The sequence below is a fragment of the Mastigoproctus giganteus genome, chromosome 10, assembly GCF_048544385.1.
Source record: "Mastigoproctus giganteus isolate SK-2022 chromosome 10, ASM4854438v1, whole genome shotgun sequence".
Classification (NCBI taxonomy): domain Eukaryota; kingdom Metazoa; phylum Arthropoda; class Arachnida; order Uropygi; family Thelyphonidae; genus Mastigoproctus; species Mastigoproctus giganteus.
In genome coordinates, this window is record NC_143584.1 from 106,185,255 (window position 1) to 106,206,767 (window position 21,513).

The 21,513-nt window shown below is 37.9% G+C and overlaps 1 protein-coding gene across 2 annotated transcripts in view; it reads left to right on the forward strand.

Moving 5' to 3' along the window:
- The window catches only part of LOC150079203 (ephrin type-B receptor 1-B-like), a 452,380-nt gene that overhangs the window by 329,620 nt on the left and 101,247 nt on the right, over positions 1–21,513 (forward strand). For both annotated transcript variants that reach the window (XM_090383683.1, XM_090383684.1), the window contains exon 11: positions 15,282–15,529. In XM_090383683.1, coding sequence (XP_090239809.1) covers positions 15,282–15,529 — 248 coding nt within the window. The remainder of the gene's footprint in view (positions 1–15,281; positions 15,530–21,513) is intronic.

Here is a 21,513-nt window from a genome sequence, read left to right on the forward strand (position 1 = left end):
TATGTCAGACTCAATGTCCATGTTTGCAGATGATTTGAAAGTTGGCAGTGTTAATGACAGTACACTACTGCAACAGGATCTGGAAAAGTTGAGCAGATGGGCTGAGAGGTGGAAACTAAAGTTTAACAATTGACAAAAGCAAAACACTGCATATTGGATAGCAGTAACTGCCAGAGTAACATACCAACTATGTGGTACTACACTCAGGGATGTGGAGAATGAAAAAGACCTGGAGGTTATTGTGCAGCCAGCTATGAAGTTTTCTGAATAGTGCAGACAGGCTACAAGAGTAGCTCATGGGGTCTTGTCAATGATATACAGGAATTTTGCTAGCAGGGATAAGGAGGTGATTATCCATTTGTATACGGCAATGGTCAGGCCACACCTTGATACCACATACAGGTCTGGAGGCCTCATTTTAAGAAGGATGTAGAGCTGCTGGAATTAGTACAGAGGAGGGAAACGAGATTGGTGAGTGGAACAAAGGGTTTCTCTTACCAAGAAAGGATTAAGTTCTGCAAATTGCAGTGTCTGGAGACTAGCAGCCTGCGAGGTGTATAAGGCCTTGAATGGTTTGGACAAGCTCAGTGCTGATGGGATACTTCTTCTTGCTCAGATTACAAATGTGAGGTGGCATAAATTCAAATTCAGGAAAGACAGTTGTGAAATTTGTCTTTAGCCAACAGGTCATTGTGGAAGTTGACAGTTTAAATAAATTTAAGGCAGAACTAGAAAAACTTTTGGAGTGAAATGGGAAGGTTTTCCTTTTTTTTTTTTGGCTGATGCTGTATAAGCTTGCTTTCTTGCATCATGTGTCTGCTAATCTGTTGTCGGAACAACAAGAACTTTTGAGATGTGTTCAAGTGTTACTTTGACTCGTATCATCAGATAAACATGTATATATATTACCCTATCCCACTAACTATCTCTAAATTTTCCTGAACCCTTATGGTATCTTTAATAATAGGGACAAAAACCCTTGCACTAACTTTGTTTCAATGTATTCTGTAGAAACAGAACACATTTGAACAAAGATAAAAATATCAATTTCTTCTACAAGGTGAGTCATTCTGATTGGAAAAAAAAAAATTCCTCACAAAAGCCTTTCCCTCTTACTGTGTCCAGATGGAATTGTATGCATATGTATACTGAAAGGACAGAATTCATATGATAGCTGGTTCCTGGGCAGTGCGACCCTGTCACCCCTATCACTAATGGTTTAACCCACCACTTGGCAGGCATATAGGTACACTGCATCACTGCATTCACTTAGACAGTAATTTGATTTCAGTATGGATAAATGTCATGAGTTAACCAGCTTTGAAAGAGGGATGATAGTGGATGCCCGATGCATGGGTCACTCTATCGTGGAGGTGCTCCAGAAATTGCACTATCCCCGTTTGACAGTATCAAGAATGTATCAGGAATATGCCATTTCCAGAATAACATCTCATCGTGGACAGCACTGTGGGCAGAAAAAGATGGTGGATGAACGTGGCTGTCGACATCTGTCTCGCATTGTTTCAGCTAGCCGGAGAGTGACAGCGGCACAAATCACCGCCGACTTCAAGGGAGGTGCCAGAAATGTCTCCACCAAGACCATAATTAGCTGCAATAGGTTATGGGAGCTGCCGACCCACCAGAGTCCTATTGCTAACACCACAACACAGGACTCTATGCCTCAACTGGGCAAAAGAACATCGGCACTGGACTTGGAAGATCAAAGACAGGTCTCCTGGTTGGATGAGTCCTGTTTCCAGTTATTTCGAGTGGACGGGAAGGTGCATATCTGGCGGAAATCACACAAAGCTATGCACCTGTCATGTCAACAAGAAACTGTTCAGGCAGGTGGATGGTCGGGGGCACGTTCAATTGGCACATCTAGATGCATCTCTGAATGGTCCAGGTTATGTGTCCATCCTTGCAGACCAGCTGCATCCATTCAAGGTCATCGTGGACTCTTCCAGCAAGACAATGCACCTTCCCATAGAGCCGTGGTGACTGGAACATGGTTCGAAGAGCATTCCGCAGATATTACCACCATGGAATAGCCTTCCCATTCACTGGATATGAACCCTGTGAAGCATCTTTGGGATGCTGTGGATAGGTCCATTCGAGCTTTGGAGTCCATAATTCCATTTCATTCCTGGGACGGAATTATGGACAGCGGTACAGTAAGCATGGATGGAAATATCTGTGGAATGCTTTTGTGAACTAGAGGATTCAATGTTTTGCCACGTGACTGCCCTTATCCGGCAAAAGGTGGGCCTACCCATTACTAGGTAGGTAGGTATCCTACCTAGTAATGGGTAGGATTTCTGTCCTACCCATTACTAGGATTTCTGTCCACTCAGTGTACATTCTGACCTAACTTGCTCCATTTTTTGTGCATGGGTTTATATTCATCTAACAAGTCATTAGTTTGTGTATTTGACATTACTCTTTGCCTTATCAGTGGTGTGTTGGAGGTGGACTGCACCAGCTCACACAAGCTGATTTTAAACCGACAATGGCTATAAACTGTAGAGCAGCATGCACTTTAATCAACAATGGTTAGCGGCATTTGGGCGATAAGCTTATATATGGTGACACAGAAAATTCAGCTGGGGTGTGCTTATTACGGCAATCTTTGTGCTTTCTTTCCTCACCTCCTTCCCTACGTGGCAGTCTGTGTAGGGATTATCTTCACCAGCAATTTTACAGGAATGTTATTTCCAACAAACATCCACACGTTCTTCTTTTTATTCTGGACTGGCAAAAGAAATTTAGCTAACATTAATTTTTTGCAAGACCTTACTTTAATGATAGACATTCTTGAAGAAATTTCATTACTTTCAACTGCACTTTAGCCAAGATCAACTAACATTCAGGAAACTCAAAAAATTAATCAAACGCATAATAAGGGCTTTGGTAAATTTAAAGGTTGGTGCTGGAAAACATGAATCTCAAGTTGAAGATTTGATTAAGTCAGATAAATTTAAAGATATTCCATGTAATAAAAATAATAAATTCAATGCTTTTTCCTAGGGATACATTACTAGAAAATATAATTCAACACATGAATTTGTCCTGTATCAGACAGAAATAATGTTGAAAACATTTTAAATTATTTAAATTTATTAGAACCATCTGCTTGGCCTTATGAAGAACTAACTTCATTAGTGGCAGTAGGTTATGGGAGCCACCGACCCACCAGAGTCCCATTGCTAACACCACGACACAGGACTGTACGCCTCAAAAAAAAAAGAAGATTCTGGAAATCTATTATTTATTCCACAATTAAGATTAAATCTAATTGTATGCATGTGTAGAGTGACATCTGTAAAGCACAATTATTGATAGTAAGCTGGCTTTACTAGTAGTAGTAGTGGTGGCATGTGATGCAAGAAAGCAAGTGTATGAGCATATGCAGCATCAGCCCAAAAAAAAAAAAAATCCCACTAAATGTTTCTCCAGTTCCTCCTTAAATTTATTTAATCTATCAACTTCCACGACAGATTTTTTTTTATGTGAACCCCAAACACAAGAGGTATTAGAACCTATAGTACTTAGTACCGTGCTTGGGTTGGAGGTTGAGAAGACGAAAGAAGATATTTGTTGACATTGGACTTGAACTTCTGTAGATTGTAATTTTCAGGAAATACATATGAAGGAAGGTTGTTCCAGAAAACGGCAGTTGAATGAATAAATGAGGAAGATTTCCATATTCATAAAAATTAAACTATAAATTTGATAAATATCTTATAATGTCATTTGATGCGATTTGTGCTTGAGGCCCTGTCATTCATAAAAAGGAATATCAGTAATGTTATCTAGAATGAGTGAAACAGAATTGCGTTTTTTCTGAATTAATATATGACATACATTTGGAAAAATCAGGGGTTTATTTATCTACATCAGCAAAATTATTACGCTAGCAAGCTAAATATAGAAATATTAATTTAATCAGAATAGAATTGAGGTTAGGGTTAAGTACTCAGAACTGAAAACCTAGGAAAGCAAACTGCATGGCAAAAGTAAAATATTGTTTACAGCAATTTAAATTTTCCAATTTTCATTGCATCAGCTTTTCGAAATGCTGATTAGCATGCATGCAAGTAAAAGTTTTCAAATTGCATTATATGTGGATTTGCACAGATACAGTCTGTCCTCGTATAGCACGATAGTTGCGTTCCTAGAAACCCTCGTGCAATATAAACAACAGGCCCTATGGGAAAAGTGGGGTTAGGTGCCGACCACCCAAGATTGAACACACATTTGGAACCAAAACATTACCAAACACAATAAATAATCGGGTAATTTTAATCGTTATAAAATACTTACGTATTTTATAACGATTAAAATACGTAATAAAAATAATATTATATTATAATAAAGTATTTTTAGTATTTTTTAATACTAAAAAAGTATTTTATACGAATAAAATACGTATTTTATTCGTAAAAAAATTTATTATATTAAATAAAATAGTCGTAATAAAATACTTACGTATTTTATAATACGTAATACGTAAGTCGTAATAAAATAATACTTTTGCTTCTATCGTAAGCAAACTTGCTTTTTGTTTGATTTTCTATCCAAAGAGATGACAGCCGTTCCATCTCTTCCAATTCTTTGTGTCTTAATCTAATGGATTTTAATTACACTGAGTTGTTCCCGCTATGAAAGTTGTTTTTATTTTCTCTGCATTCTTTGTAATTCTCGGCGTTGCCTCATTTAGGTCTGTAGCACGTGCAATATCACATGGTCTTTCATTTCCTCAAAGCGTTTCACAATTTCATATTTTTTCTCTATCGACAGAAGAGGACTGGCCATAAGCCTTACGGGGGAAACCACGGTGGGCCGGAGGCCGGTGTGATTTTGGCCATAAACCGTAGTATGAGGCCACTATAAATTTTCCCGGATAAGAATTTTTGAGCCAGTCCGCCTCTGTTTATCCATATTGCTTTTTTTTCTCTCTCTGAATCTGCAGTGTCTTCGCCAGGATGCTTCCTTTTCACACCTTTTAAGTATTTTACTCATTTTTAGGGAATAAAGCGCAATTACAAAACGAGGAGGCACGCTTGATACACATAAACAAAGCTGAGTGCATGTAGCAACTGAATAAACAACACTGTAAAGCCCGAGATACACTATTAACACCTCACATTTTACTAAAGCACATTTCTAGGGGTTACTACCATAAAACAATAAAAACAATTTCCAGTTGCGTTTCTGCTAGTTGGAATCTGTTATAAACTGGTAGTAAACTCCATCTAATTGCATTTGCGATTATACCGATAGCTGGAATTGTGTTGGTTTTTACGTTACTATGGTGAAATGTGTTTCCCCTTCACTGATATAAAACACATAAATACATTTTCAGAATCTCCTTCATTCCTATCGTGTTGCGTTCAGTTGGGGTGATTCCGCGTTCGACTGCCATTTCTTGTAAACACAAAGGCGAATCGTGTATAAGCGAATTCGGTTTGTGTTATATAAGATAACGTTCCCCTATTTATAAATCGTGTATGATCGAATTCGTGTAATGCAAACACGTGTTATACGAGGACCGACTGTATTAGATGTAACACAATAAAACTACCTTTTACCCTTTACAAAAAGAAACAAATAAAATACAGTTAAAGTTAAAAAATTGATAAACAAATGTAGGATGTTTTTTCACAAAAAAAAATTTAAAACTTTCATAATACTAGTAGTATGGTACTAACAGCTAACACTTTGTATTAACCTTACTTTGTAAACAATTTTCCAAGAGTTCAATCACACTACAGACATTTCACTTTGTATATCATACTTATGAGTGCGTGCCAGTATAATAGGGTACCCAGAGAAAATTTTAAAGGGGGCCAATATATGTGTATATATTATAAAAAAACACTCATTTTCATTTCTGTTCACTACATATTAGAAAGTAAGTAGTAACCCAGGGGTGAGTGGGGCAGCCTTCAGGCACAGTTGCCCATGGATTTGGGTCTTAGGCAAATGTCTTTTTTGTTTATGGTATAATACACCACTGCTTGTAATACATGTCTATTTGATTTTGGAGAACTTTGAAGGACTGTTTTTTTTTTTCAGTTACTTTAGTCTATTGCCTATTTTTGAATGAGGAATGCTTCCTTTTATCTTAAATTTCTTATCCAAGCTGTGAATATCCTGACTTGATAGGGGAAACACCCAGAAACTGCTAAAAAAAAGCTTTGATTACTGTATCAGAATTATGTTTGCTTCCACTTTATAAGAAGAAAAATTCAATATTGTTTTAATTTTCTGCTCATCATTGAATGGCCTAAAATGGAGGGGGGAAGGAACACTATATAGAACAGAATTCTTAATAACAGAAAGGACTTCATTTTCATTTATTTTTTAAAAGTACTGCTAAATACAAAACACACAAATAAAATTTCTTATAGCATTATGAATTTTAGCACCCAAGTAGCTATACTACCTCCTCAATTTAAACAATGAATGGGCATCCTATCACCATAAACCTCAGAATATAGAATGTAATACTAATACAAGCACGAGGTGCTAAAAGACAAACCAAATTTAAAACTTAACTGCCAAGCCCAAAGGTAGATATGACTTTTCAGCAATATGCCTGTGGTCATGGAGTTGCTAAATTTCATCTATACATAACAGAATCTCTAATTAGCTCGCTTGGCATCATGTGAGTGATTGCAATGCATGTGCTCATATAAGAAAAGCCGACCGGGCTAGCCGGGTGGGTAAAGTGCCTGCCTGGCAACCCAAAGGTTGCGGGTTCGAATTCCGCCTCGGGCTTGGATCAAAGTACTGCAAAAACCTTGGGAGGTGCATTATGGCCACAGAAGCCAATGCGCCAACAACTATCAAAAAAAAAAAAAAACATATAAGAAAAAGTCCAATATTAAGAATGGGCACCATTCTTAATATTGAATTTATTAACAGCATTTCAATGTATTTTCATTTCCATGGTTTCAGAGATTAACAATTTTATGTAGTTATGTTGAATATCCATCATCTTAACCTCAGAACCAAATTTGTGATTTTGAGTGATGGCACATGTTGATTTATGTTCAAGAGAATACATCTAGTGGAACCTTAGTAGGAAGAACTACTATACGCTAGATTATTTTCTGAAAAGAATCAGCCAGCCTGTGGAAAGATTGAAATTTGAAAATAGATTCCAACTTATAAATCAGTTTTACTAAAATCTTATATTTTTGAACCAGAGATCCATCTCATTATTTTATGTGAGCAATACAAATAAAGGTTTTTGTTTGTAATTTATTGGATTGATTTATAGTGGAATTGAACCTTAATTTAACCTATTGCTGTGTATATAGAATTAATTTTTATTAGCAAATCTACTTGTCAAACTATTATAATGACATGCCTTTATTGGAGCTGGTGATATGTTTTAAATTGAAGAGAAATTGCAGATCTGGTCAGAATAAGAAAATTTAATGGGTTTTCAGATTAATTCCAACTTACTATTATTGCACATCTGCTAACACATTTTGAAATTCTTATTTTATACTATAGCCTTATGTTTAGTATTACTGTGGCAAGTTAAGGAAAACTTAATAAACAGCTATGTTAACATTATATTGAAATATGTCATGCAAAAGCAACATATTTGATTTTTAAAAATGTTTAATTAGAAATATCCCTACATTTGCTTGAATTAATATTACTTTTGATAGACCTGGCTAAAAACAGTTTGTTTTTTTTTTATGAAAACCCCAAACACATGAGGTATTAGAACCTATAGTACTTAGTTGAGAAGACAGTTAGAAATTAATACTTTTAGACTGGTTACAAGGTTGGTATTGAAGAATAGATTCCATTTTAAAAGCAAAAACCTTAAAGTCTGTAGACTACTTCATGGTCTGGGTTACAGTCAAGCAGTCTATCAAAATGAGAACTTAAGCAAAAAATGCATAACGTAAGCACATCATGTAAATAAAATAGATTGTTTTAATATGTAGCGGTGGGATGTCACATGGTTACAGAGGATCCACACAATAACAGTACTTTCTAGAAGCCTCATATTGTCAGCCTTTTATCATTTAAGCTCAATGTTCAGCCAGAAAAACTTACTGGAGAAGGATTTAAATTGCAGTTTACCACCAAATTTTCTACCTAGAAAACAAGCAGGGATTGAAGTCAGATTTTTCACTCCATCGAAAGGTCAAAAAAAATATTGTGTTACCAACTGGCATTTGTGAAGGGAATTTGTCACTTACCAATGTACTGCTACATTTATATTTGGTCGGACAAATGAAGAATTATTTATTTTTAAAGCACATGGGCAACAACTGTATCTCCTTTATCAGCATGCTTTGCTGAAAAAAGAGAATATAGTTGTTGTTTTGGAAAGGACTGAATATTGAACAGTAAACTCGTTCGAGCAGTGCTGACGTCCTACAACGTGCTCCTCCAATATCTGTAATATTTCAGTGCCACAGTAACCTTATGGCTTAAGTTTAATACCTTCCGACGCGGATTTAAGTCACCAATCGAGATCTTTAAGTGATTCCGGACAGAAGATACAAGGTAAAAAGATATTTATGATTTTAATATTAGCTATATCAAAAGCCAACAGCGCTCTACGTGCCTTTTGTGTCCCGTCCCTTAATCATTAGCTTCTCTCAAGGTCGTCCGTGCGAGCTTCCCCTCACTGCGTGGGCTGATTGTTTTGAAGCTGAAAGAACCCCCTCTCTTCGTCCTTGGGAGTCCCGACCTAACAGAGTGAATTCCTTACTAGAATTATCAACCATTCACTAACTAACAGCCCTATTCGGCAACATGAAAAAAGTGGCAAAGCGCCTATCGGGCATAAACACCACAGTGATCCCACAATGCAACCACCGCGACATACCCGAAAGTAAGGGTAAGGCCGCCCAAGAAAACAAATCTTCTGATAGCCATGAGTTTTCAAGGGCATCTCCCCGCAAGAGCGAAGTCTCGGAATGCACAATCAATCGTATGAAACACACGAGAATGAGTCGCAAACTCAAATCTGTCCGCAGCGAAACCAAATCAAAACGCAAGATTGCAATAACCCCCCAACTCCTGAAAGAAAACAACTTGGATTGTAGTAGTCAAACCAAAAATATTAAAGCAGCACCGACAGCGAACAGCAGAACGGCAGCCACACCCAAACAACCCAGCTTAATGACAATACGGAAAGAAATAACACTGCTAAAAACTCATGTAGCAAAGAAAGAAAAAGAATTCGCGGGACAGATTTTGAAGGTGCAGGAGGATGATTGGAAAAGAAAAACAATAGCAATCGAGGAAGCATCTACAAAATTGTGTGAAGTCCTCGGGACAATCGCTCGCACCCTTCAGGAAATAAGTGCTGAACGGTGTCTCTGCACTAATGACCGCTGCATAGTCACAAAACGGGATGCAGCCACGCAAACAACACCCCTTGAGTCTGCCGAACTGCTTACACAAAAAGAAAAGATGCACAATAAGAATCCCTTTAGGGTGGCTAACGAAAATGAAAGCGCCCTAGAAACTCTTCTAATCAAATCAGATTACTGCAAGTTCCTTAAATCACTTGAGAATCGGGATCAGAAGAAGAAAAGCGACAAACGTCCACAGGAAGTAAACAAAGCCACCCGTGTAGTGAACCACCTAATAAGTTGACTCTGTTTCACGAAAGAAATGATCATATTGTACCACACGACAGACATGACCAAGCTACTGAACCGAGAATCACTGACCAGAGATGTGTTTCGAGAAGCAAGAGCCCCACCCCATTTTCTCCCCCACTAGAAGGCAACCAAAGAATTCCAACAACATTAGTCAACAAGCGATTATCAAAGACTCACCCTAGTAAACAGACGCTCGCAGAGAAATATGACATCTCTGTCGCTTTGCCCAGAACCAAGATATTTGTCTCCCGGTTTGGACCCTCAACAAGCCCCGATTCCATAAAGAGAATGTTTCTTGTGGAACACAATGTCCGCATCGAAGTCGCTTAAAACTAGGCAAACTGGCTACGCCTCATTTCTAGTAAGATGTTCACCCTCTGCCTACGAAAAAGTTCTGGATCCCGACTTCTGGCCTCCAGGCATACTTATCAGACCTTTCTCTGACGAAAAAAGGACATCCCCTCAGCAATCCCTGCTTACTCGTCCTCTACAATAGCAATCATCTATTCCAAAAAACCTCCATCCATGCCACACAATCAGGGTCTTCTCGCAAAATGTGCGCAGCATTGTTAACAAATTGGCCCCTCTGCAATCTCTCCTCCTGCTCGACGAATATGATTTCATCTGTATCCAGGAAACTTGGCTTAACCATGGAAGACAACTCACCCACTTGGCCACTCCTCACCATTACAAAAATGTTTGCAATGGCAGGGACCTCAAACGTGGAGGTGGCGTCTCCATCATTTACAAAGACATCCATCACCTTGTGTGTGCACAACTCAGCGACTCCCCTGCATTTGTAGCCATTTCTGCAATTTTTACAGTTAAAGAAGTGAGAACTCAAGTTGTAGCGGTATATTTACCTCCTGACCATAATCCCGACACAAGGGATGAGCTAACTACCTGGATTATAACCCACCTCAAGCCTCACATGTTCACCTTTGTTTTAGGAGATTTCAACATGCCCTCCCCAAGACACGAAGCTGCTTTGAAGGACGTCGTACGCTCCTTCTCATCTCTAGGCCTTAGACTAACCCATACGCAACCTACAAGACGACATCAAAACCTAGACCTCTTATTTCATAACCTTGACCATCTTACTCTCACAACGCCGATTTTTAAGTTTGCATCAGATCACCTCCCAATTTCCTTTGATAGTGAATGTCTATGTTCTCCCCGACAACTTGAACAACATGACCATAAAGAATCCCAACTCAAGATCTTCTCATTAAAATATATGCAACCTCAAATCATCCTACAAAGACTAAAAGCTACAGACTGGAAAAAAATTGCTGCTAGCCATCCTGATCAAACGCTTACCAATTTAGCAAACTTGTTAAAAGACATCGCCTGTGAAGGGGCCTCCAAATCTGTACGCCTGTCTCCCAGGACCAAGAACTGGTTTACCAGCGACGCAAAACTCGCCTTCATCATGAAACAGAAACTATACAGGAAATGGCAAAAAACAAGGGATCTAGCCGACTACCAACTCTATAAAAAACATCGGGCACGCTTCCTACGCACTCGGAGGAAGGCGCAGAATGACTGGATTGCACACAGAATGAAACTTGGGAAAAGAATCTTCACCAACAAGAATCAACAGTCCCCCATGTCCACTGACACCTTCCTTGCATGGGCTAATTCGCTCGCAACTAAGCCCCTATCTGCCCCAAACCCCTTTATTCGGGTTAATCCACCAGCTAACCAGACATCACTGGATAAAATAGCCATCACAAAAGAACGCCTTACTGAGGTCATCAACAGTCTTCCCAACAAGTCTACCACTGGCCCGGATGGATTCCCTATTTTCATGGTTAAACTGTGCAGTGTATATATCATTGATCTCTTGCTTGATGCATTCAATTCCGTCCTCGTAACAGGAGTTTACCCTGCTATCTGGAACACATATTATGTTTCTCCAGTTCCAAAAAAGTCTAACCCAAAATTGCCTAATGACTACAGACCAATTTCTGTAGGATGCACTTTTCTCAAAATCTTGGAAAAAGCCATACTTCCTGCTCTCATCCATCACATGTTCGGCCACAAACCTCCATACCTCCATAGTGTACTACCTGGACGTTCCACGATCACCAACCTCTTGGACACACTGTTCAGAATTGAAAGTACCTTAAGCAACAAAGAGCAACTGGATATTGTGTTTCTCGACATTAAGGCGGCCTTTGACAATCTGTCCACCCATGCATTATGTACCATACTGTGCAACTATTTCAAAATCTCTGGCAACATCTTAGTTCTCCTTAGGAAACTCCTTCAGTCCAGGATCCTATGGATCAGAAATCAAAACCATAATCACCACATTCTCTGCTCCAGAGGGCTCCCCCAAGGGGGCGTTCTCTCTGCCGCCCTCTTCGCCGCATCTTTAGAACCCTTCCTATCAAACCGTACTAATTTTACCACCTACGCAGATGATATTAAGTTCTTCGTCAGCACAAAATGCCCCCAGTCTCTCCAGTCTATTACTGTGAGCTCCAACCGACAGCTACATGAACTGGAAAACTACCTTCATGCGATTGGGCTCTCCATTAATAAAGAGAAAACTGCACAACTCTCTATCACCAAGAAGAAAAATACCAACGATGTGGACATCATTATTGCGAATTCTCCAGTTAAAAAAGTCACCCAACATAAAGATTTGGGTATCATCTGGGACAAAGACCTCACCTTCTTGCCTCACTTTAATGCCACTCGAACGAAAACATATTCAGCTTTATGGGCAGTAAAACAAGAGATCTCCAACTTCCATAACCCGGACCTTATCATCAAATACATTCTTCGTTGTATTTTCCCAATTCCATTATATGCCTCGACTACATGGTCCTCAGCACCCTCATCATACCAAGCCAGGTTCCTCTCCCTGGAATTCTGGATCTTGAAATGGCTAAATAGGGTTGCTGGGCTAACACCTACAATCTCAAAATCTGTTCTGGTCACCAATCTTAATACGCTTCCTTGGAGGTATCACATCATCTCTAGGAACCTTCTTACCCTCTCTCAGCTTCTATCCGGAAAACTGAAGTCACCCGATATTTGGGATATCATCGCTAGACCGTCCGACAGGAGAAGATGCCAGTCCAACACCTCCCCATACAGATCGAAGCTGCGTAGCATGTCCTCCTTGGACAATATGTTTCCACACAACTCCTTCCAAATATTTAACAGATTAGCCATAGACGCTGAGAAACTTTGCAAGGACAGAACATACAGATCTTCCATTCTTGCAGACATGTATTCCTTAGTCAAGTTCTAGGTGGACTCTCTGTGATACCGCAATATCCACGCTTCGATGTATCCGGATGCACTTTTATTTGTTGTAACTTTATGTTTTTGTACTTGTTGTAACTTTATGTTTTTGTACTTGTTGTAACTTTATGTTTTTGTACTTGTTGTAACTTTATGTTTTTGTATCTTCACCAGTGGCTGTTTAAGGCCGTATATTGTATCTGGCTCTGTATGCAATGCATATGTCTGTATTTTATGTTTTTTTCTCTGTATATAACTCATGTCCTCTAGCTGCATAGCTGTAAAAGGACATTTCTTCGGAAATAAATTGATATTAATAATAATAATAATAATAATTTAAATAAACTCTGCAATGTAATTTCTGATACTTTGACTTTCACCAAAACCTCTTGTCAGTAGATAGTTAAATTTTTATTATATATCTACAAGAAAAATTATTATATTTGTTTGGCTCTACTTAAAGAAATTAAAAGCTAGAACCTACAATATTTCCACTCTGTTTGGTCAAATTCTTCTATCTTTAGAAAAATGGAAACCTTCTTAGTATATAATCCTGTTTAACAGTATTAAAACAATAGATTATTTTCACTGGATGCTACCTCTCCATACACAAATATTCAGGTATCTTATGCACTACATATTTTTTGATCACTTCTGGAAAACAATCCCATCCTTACAAGGATAATTTTCAATCAGGACTGTTTTTGAATTGGTTAAACTTCTTGTTAATGCTAACTATATTGCCTTTGAAAATAGTGCTTTCAGGCAAATTTATAGATTACTATGAGTCGAATTCGGAGACGGCCTCCGTAGCCGAGTAGTCATGAGCAGGAGTGCAATAGCACACTCTCTTTGAGTAGACTGGGGTTCAAGCCCCTGACTGCTAAATAAGGTTGATCTGCCAACCCGCACTGGACCAGTGTGGCAGATTATGGTCCATTTCCCTCAGCATGAATTATTGAGGAGGCTTCCATCCTGCAGTGGGTTGATAATGGCTGCAGTTTTTTTTTTTTTTATGAGTCAAATTTAAGTGGACTTTTATCAGAATTGTAACTATCAAAAATAGAACAAATCTACGTGAATTCTTTCATCCCACAAATCACATGTTATAAAAGATATCTAGATGATATTGTATATTAATAAAACTAAACAATAAGTATTCTAAATGCATCTAATAAGGTACATACTAGATTAAACTCACTTTGGAGGAAGAATGTCTCATTAAATTTTCTTATTCTTACTCTACTGACCTGTACCTTAAAATGTATCACAGGCCCACGAATACAAGCATGTTATTTAACCAATTCTTAAATGCTTATAAATACTATACTACCCAAACAGCCATAGAAAATTAAATCAAAATTTTGACAAGTAGATTTATCAATACAAATTAATTTTGTAAGTAAAGTTTTAAACAGTTGTATTTGTCATTCTTGTTGGTTAGTATTAAATTTTTTTTTCTGGAAATTTATGATGGGGGGGCAATTCAGTGTTTAAGCTGAGGAGGGGGGATATGGTATAATCCCTTAAGTGCTAAAAATTCATAATAACATAGTTTAACTGTATTTTAGCAATACAGTACTTTGGAAGAAAAAATAAATAAACGAAGCAAGTCTTTTCTATTATTAAAAGTATCTAATTTCAAGGTACATTGGACTACATTCTTTTGTTAAAGAACAGAATTTATACTAAACTATAAATTAATCAACATGCTTCTGCATCCAGCATTGCCACATCATGCCCCACCTCTTGTTTGAAGGAGTGGAGCTAAATAAGTTTATTAGATATTTGTTCAGACATGCAGCAGGCTATAAATTGTAATTTATTTATCAGAAATTTTTTGCCCAAATAATGTTTACATCTAATTGTTAATGATGTTTTAAATAAAAGTAATTAATCTTTAAATTGGTATTACAGTGTTCTCCCTAGGACCTATCGAATGGGTTCACTGCCTGGCTAAAATTTAAGTGATTCTCGTGGTACCATATGGTATTGCTCACTGATCTTGATCAGTATTAATTCGAACATACTATGCGATCAAGGTCAATGCGACAGGAGCATATAATGTTAAATTATGCAATTAATTTTTGCTCTGGATTGCTTAAGTCACATTTATAAATAACAGAAAATTTTATAATATTACACTTTCCCATCCGGCTACTTTATAATGCCACCTGGCTGGCAAAATTTTCTGGAGAGAACACTGTATTGTATTTCTCTGTTTAAATACTCTATATCTCCATTATCTGTCATATGGAAGAGAATTTCATAAATATTTTTAATGAAAAAAACTCTATTCACTCCTCACTTATTCATTGATTACTAAAATCATTACAAACATGAACTATAACTGTTTGAACATATTTATAGGAGAATTTGGAGATGTATGCCGTGGAAAATTAAAAATTCCAGGTTGCTCTGAAGTGACTGTAGCTATTAAAACATTAAAGCCAGGATCTTCTGATAAGTGTCGAATGGACTTCCTAACAGAAGCAAGCATAATGGGTCAATTTGATCACCCAAATGTTATCTATCTCCAAGGAGTGGTTACTAAAAGCAATCCTGTCATGATTATTACTGAGTTTATGGACAATGGTTCCCTGGATACTTTTCTTAGGGTAGGTTATATTCCTATTTATTACTTCAAAACCACTTCCCTTACCGTTTTTTTTTTTTTTTTGATAAAAAAAAAAAAAAAGTCAAATTTTAGAAATGCTTCTGATATATCAAGTTTGTCTGTACAGTTAATTCAGCCATGATAATAGAAAAATAACTCACACTGTGTTATTCTCAAATTTATGGTTAATAGGGGTTTATTATTGATATTCACAAAAAATTAATTGAAGTTAACTAATAGCAATGCTTAGATATATACAGGGTGTTTCAGTTAAACGTTTCAGAACTTCTAAGAGGGGTAGGGTACATCCTGACAACTCGAAATCATATAGCAATGTGGGGTCGGAAATGCTTTCCTGAAGCGGTGTTGTACACAGAAGCACCATAAAGAAAAGAGACCGTAAGTGAGAAATCGTTTTAATAATACATGAAAAGAAGCAAAAGGTACATGGATTAAAGTAAGTATTCGAAGTTTCTTCCACGGGCTACAATGCACGCCTCACATCTCCGACGCATGGACATCCGAACATTCTGGAATACTCCAGGCAGCGTGTCCAGACACAGCAACCGGAGGATTATGCACCTCGTATTGCTTTCGCACAGTGGTACCTTGGAAAATGTGCTACAAATCCCCTTTTTCCTGCTGAAGTGTTGTTTTCCGATGAGGCATCCTTCACAAGGGAAGGAATTTTCAACACGCATAACGACCATATCTGGGCGGTTGAGAACCCGCATGCAATACGACGTCGTGCAGCACAGATTCGATTTTCGGTCAATGTATGGGCCGGTATTATGGGAGATCACCTCATCGGACCTTACCTGTTACCGTGTCGTCTAACCGGACCTATCTACTTGATCTTTCTGCAGCAAGTATTGCCACAACTTTTGAGAGATGAACAGATTTCTGCATCGACGCAACAGACAATGTGGCTCCAACACGATGGAGCCCCTGCCCATTATAGCGGAGATGTTCGTAACTACCTGGATGTCACATTTGGTCAACAGTGGATCGGACGTGGTGGTCCCGTGCGTTGGCCTGCTCGGTCACCCGACCTATCATGTCTTGATTTTTATTTCTGGGGTCATATGAAATCGCTAGTTTATGACACCCCTGTTGACAATGCTGAGGAGCTGGTTGCAAGAATCGCAGTAGCTGCCGAAGAAATTCGAAATTCGCCTGGAGTATTCCAGAATGTTCGGATGTCCATGCGTCGGAGATGTGAGGCGTGCATTGTAGCCCGTGGAAGAAACTTCGAACACTTACTTTAATCCATGTACCTTTTGCTTCTTTTCATGTATTATTAAAACGATTTCTCACTTACGGTCTCTTTTCTTTATGGTGCTTCTGTGTACAGCACCGCTTCAGGAAAGCATTTCCGACCCCACATTGCTATATGATTTCGAGTTGTCAGGATGTACCCTACCCCTCTTAGAAGTTCTGAAACGTTTAACTGAAACACCCTGTATATATTTCAAGATATCACCAATGAGAAAAAGCTTTTGTATTTTAATTACTAACTAAATTCAACAGCACATTTGCATCTCTGTATGTTAGCCCTAGTTCAGAATTACAGTAATTTTGTCAAGCACTTTCTGAGCAGTGCAGACAGACTGCCAGAGCATATACAGGAATTTTGCTAGTAGGGAAAAGGACATGATTATCCCTTTGTATAAGTCAATGAGTATTGCACACAGGTCTGGAGGCCTCATTTTAAGAAGGATGTAGAGTTGCTTGAGTGAGTACACAGAATGGAAACAAAAGGGTGGTCTTACCAAGAAAGGCTTAAGTTCTGTAAATTGCAGTGCCTGAAGACTAGGCACCTGCTAGGTGATTTTTTTTTTTTTTTTGTTGTATATGGCCTTGAATGAGTTGAGCAGGCTCAATTCTGATGAGATTCTTCCTTTTGTTCAGTTTACGAACCCGAGGGGCCATAAATTCAAATTGAGGAAGGAGAATTATAGAATAGATGTGCAGAAATTTGCCTTTAGCCAGCAGGTAGTTGATTGCTGGAACAAACTTCCATCTGTCATTGTGGAAGTTGATAGCTTAAATAAATTCAAGGAGGAACTGGACAAACATTTAGAGAGATTGGATGGGTGAAATGTTTTTTTTTTTTTTTTTTTTTTTGGCGATGCTATATAAGCTTGCTTTCTTGCATCACAAGCCTCAACTACTACTACTTTGCCAGTAACAAAGAAGTATGATGAAGATGATTATTTCCAGAAATTATTTCCAGATTATATCCATAATAATGGATATTATTATAAGCATCTCTGGAAACCCCATTTGAAGAATAATGTAGACCTGTTTTAAAAAGTATAACAAAAATGAACAAATTTAATATTTTTCACAAAGCAGTCTTAGGAGGAGAGACTACAGTTTTGGCACATGTGTCATTTGTTCACACTGCTAAGCATCAGAAATGAGAGTATCAGGAAATATGTAATTTTTGAATAATATGATTTTGCTTGGTAAAGATACTGTATTTCTTATTATTATACAATATAGTGTCAGAATAAGATTAAAATGCACCATTTTCAGTTCTCTCACTTTATCAGATGTAAAGTTCATATGAATTTTTTTTTTTAAACAATAAGTAATTAATTATTGGAATGTAGGCTTCTAACCCTCTAGAGAGTTTATGTAAATTTAACTGTCTGGCAGGAACAGCAAAAAATTGAAGGCTGGAAAAATAGTTTAGTTTATTTAACTTTTGGGATAAAAGGCAAAATATGGTGCACCTTAATCTTATTTTGACACTATATTGTATAATAATAAGAAGAAATACAGTAATATCTTTCCCAAGAGAAATCATATTATCAAAAAAAAAAAATAAATAAATAAAAAATCCTGATTGATTGTTTTTTACAGCACCATTTTCAAGAGGCAGCCAGAGGGAATAATACTCTTGATCTGATTATCAGCAGTGATTATTCATGCATTAAGAATTTACAGATAAAGGGGCCACTAGGTGGCAGTGATCACAGTGTACTGATGAGATGTAACAACAATCAAGAGTATAGGAAAAGGTTTTCCCTTTAGTAAAGGTGGCTATGGTGGTCTCAGACAGTTTTTAAATTCTATACATTGGGTCCAACTGATGATGTTACCAACAGAAAATTCTAAATGGGTAGCATTCAAGGAATTAATCTTGGAGGGTACTAGACTTTTCATACCAACTAAGAAATAGTGTTCAAGGTTTAGGCCTAAATGGATGCCAGATGAACTAATGACACTTGTGGCCGAGAAGCAAATTGCATGGGATGCATATAAATTATCATGTGAGAATAAGCCTATGGTACATATAAGCTAGTCTGTAATCAAGCCAAAAAGGAGGTTAGGTAAGCGAAGACAGATTACAAGAAACTTTTGGCAAAGGATGCTAAGAATTACAGCAAAGACTTCTTTGCTTATGTATAAGAATTCTAGAGGGAAGGGGATGAATCGGATTGGTCCACTTGATATCGACAGTTGATGATCCTGCCCAGGTAGCTGACAAACTGAATGAGTATTTTGCATCTACATTCACACATGAGAAATTCTGCAGGGAAGTGGAGGCCAGAAGCTTATCAAACTCTAACAGGGAGCTAAATGACTTTGTAGTAACTCAGAGCAAAGTGGAGGAGAAATTGTTGATGTTAAATTTAAGAAAGGCATCTGGGGTGAATTTGATCTATTCAGTTATATTAAAAGAGGCAGCAAAGGAAGTATGCAAACCCTTAGCCACGGTTATGAGAGCATTGTTGGAGTTAAGGGGAAGTCTTGTCTGACCAATTTGATTGGATACTATGATGTGGTCATAAAGGAACTGGATGCAAAAAATAATTTTGATATTATATAATTGGATTTCAGGAAAGCTTTTGATATTGTTGTCCATAAAAGGCTGCTGTACATATTGGAGAAGTATAGCATTAAGGACAAGTAGCTGCTATGGATAAAAGGATGTGTGAGTTTGTGGATGATATAAAGGTTGACAGGATTGTTAATGATAGTAATGATGGTACACTGCTGCAAGAAGATCTAGAAAAGCTCGGGAGATGGGCTGAGAGGTATCAGCTGAAGTTTAATATTGACAAATGTAAAGTATTGCATATGGGTAGCAGCAACCCCCCAGAGTAACATACCAACTCTGCAGTACTACACACTGAGTATTTAAAAATGAGGCCCCAAGTGCCAAGCGATATTAGTGACCACAGCACCTATTCATAGTGATTATCTGGTATGCTTTACTGTGAATGTTTCTCCTGAGTTTTGCAAGTCCATTAACTCTTGATTAATAAAATTAGATACATCTATTCTAATAATATCACCTAGAAAGGATTGGCTCACTAGGTGGCACCGCTCTTGACTCCATGTGGCGGGGTTGGTAACCTGGGAGAAAAAGAGAACATCAGGAGTAAATAAAACTCTGACTTATCTGGGTTGCCAGACATCTAAAAAGAAAGATAGTTCCATTGCAGGAATTTCGAAATGCCAGAAAACTGAGACAGAGACATCCAGTTCCAACTTTCTTGATCACTCACCATTTAGAGTCCAAAAGGAATTAAAAAGTAGAGCTGGATCTCCCAAGTCCATAAAAATATTGAGGTCAGGAGATATTCTCATCAAGACCTCTAATGTCAAACATTCTGAACGACTTTTGAGCATTAATGTCTTTGCAGGACTACCAGTAACTGTGACACCCCAATGAGTGATCTCAGACTGGGTTAAATTAGATGTATCTGAAGAGGAGATGCTAGAATAACTTAAAGACCAAGGAGTAATTCAAGTCAAGAATCTGCACCAGAAAAGATAGCATCCTGACCCCTGTAATTTTATCTTGACCATTAACATGCTGCATTGTCCATCATCTGTTAAGGCTAGATATCTGTACACAATGTTAGACCATATATTGTCAGACCAATATCCACTATGGTGTTTCCGATGTAAGAAGTACGGACATTCCCAGACAGCTTCCCGGGAAACCCCAACTTGTGTAAAGTGTGGGTCAGTAGAACATGACTGTGAAGCCTTAATGCTCCTCAATCAGTATGTCCAAATTACAAAAAAAGGTCACTCCATATATTCCAAATCCACTACGGTGTTTCCGATGTCAGAAGTACAGACATTCCCAGACAGCTTGCCGGGAAACCCCTACTTGTGTAAAGTATGTGTCAGTAGAACATGACTGCGAAGCCTGTAATGCTCCTCAATCAGTATGTCCAAATTACAAAAAAGATCACCCCACCTATGCTAGAATATGTGATCACTGGAAAAGTGAGAAACTTATTCAGAAATATAAAACAAACCATAATGTTTCCTGTCAAGAAGCAAAGCAAATCATCTCACCACCAACTCATACAAACAGACCTACATATGCCCAAATCACCAATCAACTGCATCGTAGATGGAACCAGCAGTACCCCAAAAAGAGTCTTTCTCAAATTACATCAAAACAAACTCAAGCAGTCAATACACCAACTCCCCACCTATGCTAGAATATGTGATCACTGGAAAAGTGAGAAACTTATTCAGAAATATAAAACAAACCATAATGTTTCCTGTCAAGAAGCAAAGCAAATCATCTCACCACCAACTCATACAAACAGACCTACATATGCCCAAATCACCAATCAACTGCATCGTAGATGGAACCAGCAGTACCCCAAAAAGAGTCTTTCTCAAATTACATCAAAACAAACTCAAGCAGTCAATACACCAACTTCCATTCCACTTGAAAACCTTCACTCCCAGGACCAAAGATGCAAAGAAAAACAAACCATAACTCCAAGTCACCAAGAGAAAATGGATACTAATGAAACATCTGCAGATGATTCTGTCCTAGAAATTTTTGTTGAAGAAGACATGACCACAGGGAAACCTTTCTTCCCAAAAAAAAGGTAAAAACAGAGAACTGCAACAACATGAAAACTAACACAATAATTCAGTGGAATTGTCGTGGTCTTTGTGCCAGTATTGATGATTTACGCAATCTTATCTCAAAAC